The 10,468-nt window shown below is 28.5% G+C and overlaps 1 protein-coding gene across 1 annotated transcript in view; it reads left to right on the top strand.

Annotated features, from left to right (window-relative positions):
• The first annotated feature begins 4,643 nt into the window (after positions 1–4,643).
• Positions 4,644–10,468, top strand: part of LOC107455063 (uncharacterized) — an 80,976-nt gene continuing 75,151 nt past the window's right edge. The window contains exon 1 of the mRNA XM_016072471.5: positions 4,644–4,904. Coding sequence (XP_015927957.1) covers positions 4,811–4,904 — 94 coding nt within the window. The 5' untranslated portion in view covers positions 4,644–4,810. The remainder of the gene's footprint in view (positions 4,905–10,468) is intronic.

Below are 10,468 nucleotides of genomic sequence, written 5' to 3'. Positions count from 1 at the left end.
ACGAAATTTTAATTTCATTGCTTCTTTAATAATTATTGCTCGTAAGAAGTTTTCAGTAGTTTGATTTTATGTATGCCTGAAGAAAATAAAAAAAAAATGAACATGCCAGTTTCTGACATCTTTGCCTACATTGCTATGCAGAGTTCGAATATAAAATTCAAATAAATCAGACATTTATGGGATGCGAACATATGAAACCAAATGAAGAAAACTGTTTCGGTACTGAAATCAAGTAGCATGATTGATGGTATTTATCTTTAGATCCGAAACAGCTGTTTGTTTTGAACAATTTTCACATAAGAGCATTTCGTCGTTTTCTTCAATATTATTGTAGTTCAAAAACAATTCGTTTTTTTATGGATTAATGAAACACCGAAATTCTATGGAGTACCTATACATCTTAAAGAATGCCTGGCGTTGTTAGCGAAGTTGAATATGCGAAAATTGGTGTCGATTTTATCGGGGCATTGTATTACTATTAATTTATTCCATAGAATGACAAGTGTTTTGTAGGTGAGGTGACCTGGGTTCGAATCGAGCGAAAACTGGCCACTTCGAATTCCCACCACAGTGCTGACGTAAAATATCCTCATTGGTAGACGAATCATGAGTTGGAGTCCTCTTGCCGTCAGCCTAACTGTGGGTGGGTTTCGTGGTTTTTATCTACATGTAACGCAAATGTGGGTCAGTTGCACCGAAAAGTCTACGGAGACTACGGAGTTGAATATTAACCGTAAACCCTAAATTGGGGCGAATGTTCAACTACGGTTATAAAATAAAATATAAAGTGCTCTTTAGAGAGCCATGGTGGCTCAGGGGATAGAGCGTTCGCCTTCCAATGAGGTGGACCAAGTTCAAATCCCAGCGATGGCAGGTCGATGCGAATTCCGCACCCGGCTCGCACCAACTACAGTGCTCACATAAAATATCCTCAGTGGTAGGCGGATCATGGGTCAGAGTCTCTTTGCCATTGGGCTAACCGTGGGAAGTTTTCGTGGTTTCTCTCTTTCCGTGTAACGCAAATGCTGGTTAGTTCCGTCCAAAGAAGTCCTCCACAAACACAAATTACTCTCAATACTTGATCCAGAAGTTCCCTTTTCTTCTCGATTGGGTTCAGAATTACAAGACTACGGAGTTGACTATTAATAGGTAAACCCAAAATTGGGTCTGCTATTCAGCGATGGTTATAAAAGTTATATAAAAGTGCTCTTTAAGTAGGCGTGGTGACTCAGGGGATAGTGCGTTCTCCTTCTAATGAGGTGAACCGTGTTCGAACCCTTGTGATGGCTGGTCGATACGAATTCCGCACCCTGTTCTAACCGACCACAGTGCTGACGTTAACTATCCTCAGTGGAAGACGGATCATGGGTTAGAATTCCCTTGCCGTCGGGCTAACCTTGGGGGGTTTTCCTCTCCTTGTAACGGAAGTGCGGGTTAGTTTCATCAACAAGTCCTCCATGAAGGCTAGTTACGTCCAATGCTTTATCCAGGGGCTCCCTTGTCTTCTAAGTTGGGTTCAAAATTACAAGGTTACGGAGTTGAACACTGTTTGTCGTAAACTCAGAATTGAGTTGACGTTTCAACACAGGTGATAAAATAAAATAAAATCTGAAAATGAATTTGGTTGTGGTTTAAATTTAAATATTTCTTACTTTTTGCATTAGATATATTTGCATTTTGTTTATTTCATTATGATCAATTGCTATGCAAAAACAAATTTGGAAGATACCAAAATGACTTGTGAGGGGTGTTGACACAAATGGTCGAAGGGATAATATGTAAGTACCGTAATATCATTCACATCAGTTTCTTAGAACTTTATTATGTCCAGAATAAACCTTATTTTTAATGTATTATTAATATTTTAATAAGTATAATATTCTTTTAGGCTTTCATTTAAATTTATTAAGAGACCTTTGGAAAATTTGTCATATACAAACCTATGCTATAATAACTTTCGGTAGGCGTGAAAATTTCAATGATATTTCTACGGAAAGACCCCAGCCATTAAAATTTGCGTATATCATTTATATGGCAAGACGCCGTAAGCTTATGGCAGCCATAGAAATTCACAAGATATTTATACGACAAGACATGATAGGCATATGACTAAATGCTCATTGAATGATAACGATTAAAATTCCTTTATTAAACTTTATATTGTTGTTATAATCTCACATCAAAAATAAATAACAATGAATTGAAACATTCAATTTATTGTTTTTTATTCTTGATTAAAATTTGCCATCATAATTTTAAACAAATGACAAAGTTACCCAAAAAGTCTGAAACCAGCATTCTATAGAACATTTAGGCATTTTCTAACATCAATAGGTATTCTATAGACATCTGTTGGTAGAAGGAGAATACAATGCCTACATTTTATACATTGCCTTGAACGCACAAAACATTCCGTTTAAAAACATACCGTTCTGCCGTTAACATACGATTTGTTTCACACTTTGCCTAAAAAGCATTTTCCGTTCCGTATAATGCCTAGCATATATGGCAGTACTTTTACTTTCGTTACTTGTACCGCCGGTACAAGTAAAAAGTACGTACTTTTACTTGTACTTCGTTACTTTTTTAGGGAAAAAGTACAAGTATTTGTAACGGAAATATCGAATGAAATCGTTACTTCTTTCTAAAACTCGGTAAGCTTTAAAAAAAAAAAAATACTTATGTTTTTTTTTTTTTAATTTATAAAATTAATGTGCAATATATATGCATTCACGGCTAATTTCGTGTTTAAATACCTTCTGTTTCAACTTATACTGCACATTAAATTATTTTTTACTAGATCAAAGATCACAAAGCTATCTGAAACCCCGTGTTTGCTTTGTTTACGTTTGTGTTTTTAAAACGTGTTTCTAAAAAGTAAAACAATTTTAAATCAATGGTAATTTAAATAAATAAAAATAATAAACTAAAAATTAAAATCAATGGATAAAATTTCTTTTTCGTGCAAATCCATAAAAAGTTTGATATTAAAATTATATTTGATTATAAAATTATATTATACGATTATATTATAAAATTATATTATAATATTCTTCCGAATTTAAAAATAAATTAATATCCATAACTTTCAAAATTAAAAATAAATAAATAAATAGCAACAATTTTGGAAAAACATTAAAGAACATAATATTATTCAATAACAGTTTAGGTTACTTTGAATTTTCCATTTCCTGGAAATGTACTTTTAAATCGTTACTTTTTTTGTTCAGTACTTGTACTTTTACTTCTACTTTTTACTCGTTACTTTTTAAAATAAGAACTTTTTACTTTTTACTCGTTACTTTTTTTAAAAATACTTGTACTTTTACTCGTTACTTTTTAAAAGTAACGTTGCCATGTATGATGCCTAGGTATATAATATAAAACGGTATAGTATAGATAAATTATGTAACATTTTTCATATTTCATACTCTACCTACGCATTTATAACATTACTAGGAAGCTGGAATTTCCTACATTGCTGGTTCCCATTCAAAGTTTTAATGTTTGAAAAATTATGTTTATTTTTAAAAACTTCTCGTTTTCTCAAATTGAAAACTATTCCAATTTATTTTATTCAAGGACGTATGAATTGTGATTATAATTTTGTACTCTATCTTAATAACATCACATTTTGAAATGAAAAAAGACTTATTCAGTGTGCATCAGAATGTCTTCAATCATGATGATCTATAGTTTTTAGAAGAAAAATAATTCTGATCAAAGTTCGATAAATTACACGCAAATATTTTTGAAATTATTCTGACAGGTTTCGAATGACCTAGAAGACAACTGAAATAAAGAAAGAAAATCAAGTTTAGAAAAATTAAATTTTTATTAATTTAAATTTTCTCAGGAAAAATATGTATTTGCTACGGTACGTATATTTTTAAAGTTGATTCACTAAATACACGTATAACCAAATGAAAATATTATGAATGATATTGTAAATAATTAGCATTTAAACGACTCCTTTTTTTTATGTTCCATACTTTCTTGGACTAACCTTGTAGAAATTTTTCATAAAGGTAATTAACAAAATACGCGTTTAACAAAAGGAAAATATTAGGTAAAAAATGAATAAATGTGTATCATGAAAAATATCTTCTATTACCTTTTGATGATCCAAATTGTTCGGATTAACCATATAAAATTATGTAAAAATATGGCTGAATATTTTTATATGGTGAATTTGTAAAATACTCATATAGTCTAATGGAAATAATATGTAAAAAAGATGAATGTGTGCATCAAAAACAACAACCGTATATTCCCTTATTTTTTTCATTACCTTATTGCAACTTATAAATATTAAAATTTAATTTAAATATTCAGCAATGGATTTTTCCTACAGCAGAATCTCTTCCAAAATCATTAGATAAATATCCATTTGCTTTTACAACTTCTGCATCGCCAACGTATGGTACAATAAAAGAATAAACGTGTGCATTACGATAATTAATAGGGACAATATCTTCTCTTTTTGGAATGTAGAAGAAATAGTAATAAAACTAAGTACCATAGAGCGACTTGATTTGTTATTGACCCCTTTTACGAGAGACCACGTGAATATGCCTCAGCCAATCAGCGTGCGATGTTCTTCCCAGTGCAATGGTTCTAGAGCCGGTGACAACGTTTTTCCCGAAGAGGGAATCACTAAATCCTGCAGCTTTCGCGCTGGATAGAGCTTGACAACATTAGTCCGCTTGACAACATTAGTATTTCTCAATTACAATTCTTCCAAATATCATATCCGGAAATACGCGAGCTTCTGTTATTCTTTTTTAACTGAATATTTTTTAGGTTTAACATGGAGATCTATGGAAATTTTTTGATGACATTGTTTTTATTGACATTTCTACATTTCGAAATTTTATCATCACCGGTTGATAATTCCCAGCAAGGTATGTTTTTTGATTTGTTTAAAATATGTTTCATTTTTCTGACATAGTTGTAATTTTTTTTTCTTGCAGTCAATAATATGAGGATAAATTTTGTGTTATTGTTTATGCATTTTTTTCTCCTTTAAAGTGTATTTAATGAATTTGTTTTCTTGATTATTTTTTAATTTCGCAATAAACGTACGCTAAACTAATCTTCTTTGATTAATTTCTTAACATTAATTAGAATGTATTTTCATGCAATATGCGTAATATTTACCATCAAGCTTTTGCTTTATATGAGGATAAGTTCACTTCTCTGAAACAATGTTTTTTAATAAATTTTTATTATGTAAGAAAATATGTATCAATAAATCCTTCAGCTTTCATGTTGATTGTAATATCCCATCTCTTTATTACAATTGATATGAAACTTTGTATGAATTGTAATAAATAATAATAAATGGATAATAGAATAATAATGCAAAAATTTTAAACTGTACTTTTTTCATTTTTGGACACTCGAGTTTTTATTATTGCTTTTTTAATGTTTTTTTATGTTAGTAACATTTCTGACTTCAAATTTTTATATTTTCCAATTGATAATTCGCAGCAAAGGTATTTTTATGACATGTTTGAAATATGTTTCATTTTTGACGCATTTAAGGTTGATAGATTGAATTTTTGTTTTGTTTTATGCGAATGCATGCATATATAAGTAGGTAAAATAAAGCCAGGCAATTTTTATTGCATAAAAATTGTCAGTTAATTAATATTTTTCTTCAGAAATCATGTAAAACACAATGAAAAATGCGTGGAATATATAATGCCAATATTTTTTATTTATTTCAATATTATGCTCTATCTTTAATGATACATTTGCATCTAGGATACATTTTATCTTTAAGTATATTTTGATAATTTTTGTCATACGTATTTATGTATTTAATAAAAACCTGTTTTAAATTATTTTGAAGCTAAAGATATGGTAAAATTATTAAATTTTGATCAAATAGGCAGAATTTAACTTTTATAGAATTCTTATCAGATAGGCACGATTTAACTTTTACCTTGAGAGTTAAACATGGGCAAATGGTATAGGTACATAAATGTTGAAAAATTTATTACCCTCATTGACAATGGAAAGTATAAAATTAAATAACTCTTATTTCTCAAATACTAATTTTACTATTGTTATTTTTTGGTGAATAACTAATTAAAAAATGTTAGATTAAAATCTGATTTGGATTATAGCTGTTACTAAGTAGATAGCTTTCTACTTTTCAGATAAAGAGGTTGTGATTGTTATAGTTCCAATATGCTGACTTAAAATATGTCTCCTGGAAGGTTATGAAGGTCTTCATTGCCATGTAACACAAATGCGGGTTAGTTTTCCTTAAATAACTAAATTGTCTCAGTGCCTCATCTGAGAGTCCCTATTTTTTTTTTATTGAAGTCGAAATTAAGAAGATGTGGATTTAATGATAAAAAAGTATGGTCAAAGAATCAGAATATGGTAAAATATACCGTATTTCTGGTTCTATGAGAACAACAAGAAACTCGATTATATTAGCCGAAGCGTTTTTGCATTGATTTCGATAAAATTAAAAATAAAATATCTGATAAAATTTGATTAATGTGGTAATTTTATAGAGCATGATTAAAAAAACAATTATTCGTAATTTATACAGTATATAACATATACCATAATATATACAGTATATAATATATACAGTACAATACATCAGTTTTGAATTTTTTTCTAAATGTGTGGTAATAAGAGCTGTAGTTTTAAAAAACAGAATTTCCAGTAAACCGTTACCATAAAAGCGGACAAACTATTAAATGAATGGTTTAAATACTGTATATTTTGTTTTTTATAGCTGGAATTGTATTATTTTTTTTTACCGAAGATACCATACAGTACGGTAATTTTACCACAATTTGTTTCTCCGTGTAAATATCGGGATAAATGTAATATGAATCAGTTAATCATTACTCATGAAACAAATGATGTCTTTCTGAGTTGAACTTTTTTATGAACTTTCTGAACTGCACTCTTTTATGAACTTTCTGAACTTCCTCTTCTAATTGCAATCTTTTCAGTTTTCAAGTTCTTTTGATCAATGTTATTGTTATGGGTGTATTTTTATTCTTAAGATTTTTCTATTTTGTATCGATTCCTTGTTAGACATCTATCTTTGCGATCTGTTTCTTCCACTGTCTAAAACCATCATTGCTTAAATTAACAAATTGTTGGTTGTGAGCAAATTCCTTAACTACGTTTTGAATTTTATACCAAAGAATATGTATGCGGGAAGAATCCACTTAAATATTTTTTGCTTCAAACAAATCTTGAGTTGAGTAAGCGTGAGCAAAGTAGCAAAAATTTACTAGTATTTGATAGTCATATCGTGCATTTCTGGGCAGAAAACTCACGCAATTCGTCTTGTACAATGCATTAATCAGTAAAAGCAATATTATTTAGTTAAGGATAACAACCTCAAAATATACCTTTTAAAAATATCCTATTTTTATTACCATATTTATGAAGAAAAAACAAAAATAAGTCTTTTTTTGTTAAAAAAAAAAAGCCTTAAGAACAAAATTTTCGCGATTTTATGACAAAAGGCATTCTTAGTTTATAATTTTTGGAAAACATTTTTAGAAATATTTTTTTAAATTGAAAACTATTCACATCTATATCACTACATTTAAGCAGCTAAGAAAAACAAATGAGTTTATATATGTAGGACTTTTAACCCTGATATTATGGTATTCAATTGTATTCAACCATTATCACATGGTATTCAATATTATAGTATTTAACCACTATAGTGTGATATTTAATATTATAGTATTCAAATGTAGTTAATTTAAAAGAATATTTTGGTAGTATTATTATTCTCCTTATTTCTACTGTAAACTATTGTAAAGTCCAAGTCAGTGATTTAAAATCAGGAAATTTTCTTAAAATAGGACAAAAATTGAATAAAATCAAGTACACTGCTTCTTGCAAAAATATTTTTTTTCATATTAATTTTGACTTAGAATTCGACTTAACAATTGTGTTATTTTCCTTTACTTCTTTTTTCTTTCTTTAAACTTTCATTTTTCATTGTTACTTAAATTTTGTCAATTGTATTCGTTAAGAAAATATCATGTTTTTATTCATCCTATTGAATAATATAGTGTGTTAAAAAAGATTCTGTTTCAGGTTTATTAGTTTCATAAATAATGATAAAAATAGTTTTAACAGAAGATGGAGAAAGAAATTACTGTACTGCATAGTAATGACATTTCGGGTGAAATAAATTGTAATTCTGGATAATTAAACAAGAATATACTGTATTTAAACTATTCATTTACGAAATTTCCAACTTATATGGTAACGATTTACCTGAAACTCTGGTTTTTCAAAAGTTTAATTCTTATTACCACACATTGAGTAAAAAAAAAAAGAAGAAAACTGAAAGGTCAATTCAACCAAATTAATGGCTTTATGCCATGCTTTGAGGTATCATGACAAAATTACCGAAGTTTATTCCATTTATCAAATTTTATTGTCTTTTATTTATTCCCACATTTTACCAAAAATCCTTACAAAAATTACTTCGGATTAAATTAGCGAGTTTTTGGTATTTCCATAGAGCCAGAAATAAAGTAATTTTAACCATAATCTGGTTTTTTGACCATACTTTTTTTCGCAGAATATATTTAACGACGGCATCCTCTTAATTTCGACTTCAGCCAAGGAAACGTTGGGACTCTTAGAAAAAGCACTGAAACAATTTTGTTATTTGAGGTAAACTAACCCGCATTTGCGTTGCATGAAAAGGAAGACCAAGAAAACCTCCCATGGTTAGCCCAATGACAAAGAGATTCTAACATATGATCTGACAAACACTGGGGATATTTTATGTCAGCATACTGAAATATAACTGTAACAATCGCAACCTCTTTTTTTGAAACACAGAAAACTATCTACTTAGTAATAATTATAATCCAACATTTTTGCTTATTTTCTTATCAGTTATTCATCAAAAAATAACAAGGGTAAAAATAATCTTTAAGAAATAAGGATTGTTAAATTATACTTTCTATTGTCTATAAGGATAATAAATTTCTCAATATTTATTTATCTCTTACTAATATTTGCCCGTATTTGACTCACATAGTAAAAGTTAAATTGTGCCTATCGGGTAAGAATTTAATAAAAGTTAAATTGTGCCTATCTGATCAGAATTTAATAACTTCACCATATCTTTAGTGTTAAAATAATTTAAAACAGGTTTTTATTAAATAATAAATACGTATGACAAAACAAAATATGCTTAAAGCTAAAATGTATCCTAGATGCTAATTTATCATTAATAATAGTGCATATTATTGAAAAAAATAATTCATATTGGAATAATCTTTTCCGTGCATTTCGTAACGTGTTTTATATGATTTCTGAAGAAAAATATTAATTAAATAACTATTTTTATATAATAAAAATTTGCCGAAGTTTACTTTAAAACGCCTACATATATATTTATTTTTTCATCAGTTATTCATTAAAAAAGGAAAACAACAGTAAAAATAATGTTTGGGAAATAAGATTATAAAATTTTACTTTCCACTGTCAATGAGGACAATAAATGTTTCAATATTTATTTACCTCTAACTTATATATGCCCTTGTTTTACTCTCAAGGGAAAAGTTAACCTGACCCATCTGATTAGAATTTAATAACTGTACCATATCTTTACTGTCAAAATAATTTAAAACAGGTTTTTATAAAATTCATACATATATGCATACTAGTAGTAATTTTTTTCACAGCAAACTTCTCTACATTAGAAAAAAATATATGATCCTATTAAGTTAATTTAAAGAAACAAAACACGAGATTTTGCCTTAAAGTATTCAATTCTTTATTAATATATTTAAATTGTTAATGACTTATTTAATCTTAATTTTACTTAAAAAGAAAAAAATTTGAGACTAACTAGCACAGAAATAGTTAAGAAAAAGTTATAAATTTAATAACAAAATCTCTAATGAAAATAATATGTTAAGATTCAAAGCAGCTCTTTAAGAAATTCCCAAAATAAATATTTAAATATAGGGGAGAGTCGGGTAGCCCCGCCCACTGACAATTTCATATGTATAGAATATTTTTTCAAGTCAATGGGCCATCGGACATTAATTGTTGTATTAAAAAAAGATTATTTTCAGAGTTTCACGTATTTATGCAGCTGTTAATATGGTAAACAATAGTTTTGAAAATATGTTGAATACTGTAGTGATGAAATTAAGAAAAATTGGTTGAATGTTTCGATCAAACTTCATTTTAATACTAAAAAAATAAGTTTTTCCATACATACAGCATTAAAGTATGCAGTCTTAAGTTTAATTTGCACAAGGAAAGAAGTTTATATGTGAAAAATTGTTCGAGTAATTACAAATTTACAAAAAAAGTGGATTTCGGGTAGCCTAGCTCACATGCATGTTGGGTATCACCGCCCAATTTTATTTCGTCGATAAAAGTACGGTTGCAAAGATTATTATTTTATTGCTTCAAATTTGAATGTTATATAAAT

This window comes from Parasteatoda tepidariorum, chromosome 10 (genome assembly GCF_982258835.1).
Source record: "Parasteatoda tepidariorum strain Cologne lab strain chromosome 10, Ptep-v5.0, whole genome shotgun sequence".
NCBI lineage: Eukaryota > Metazoa > Arthropoda > Arachnida > Araneae > Theridiidae > Parasteatoda > Parasteatoda tepidariorum.
Note: the sequence above shows the minus strand (reverse complement) of the source record. Positions and strands in the feature narration are given on the sequence as shown.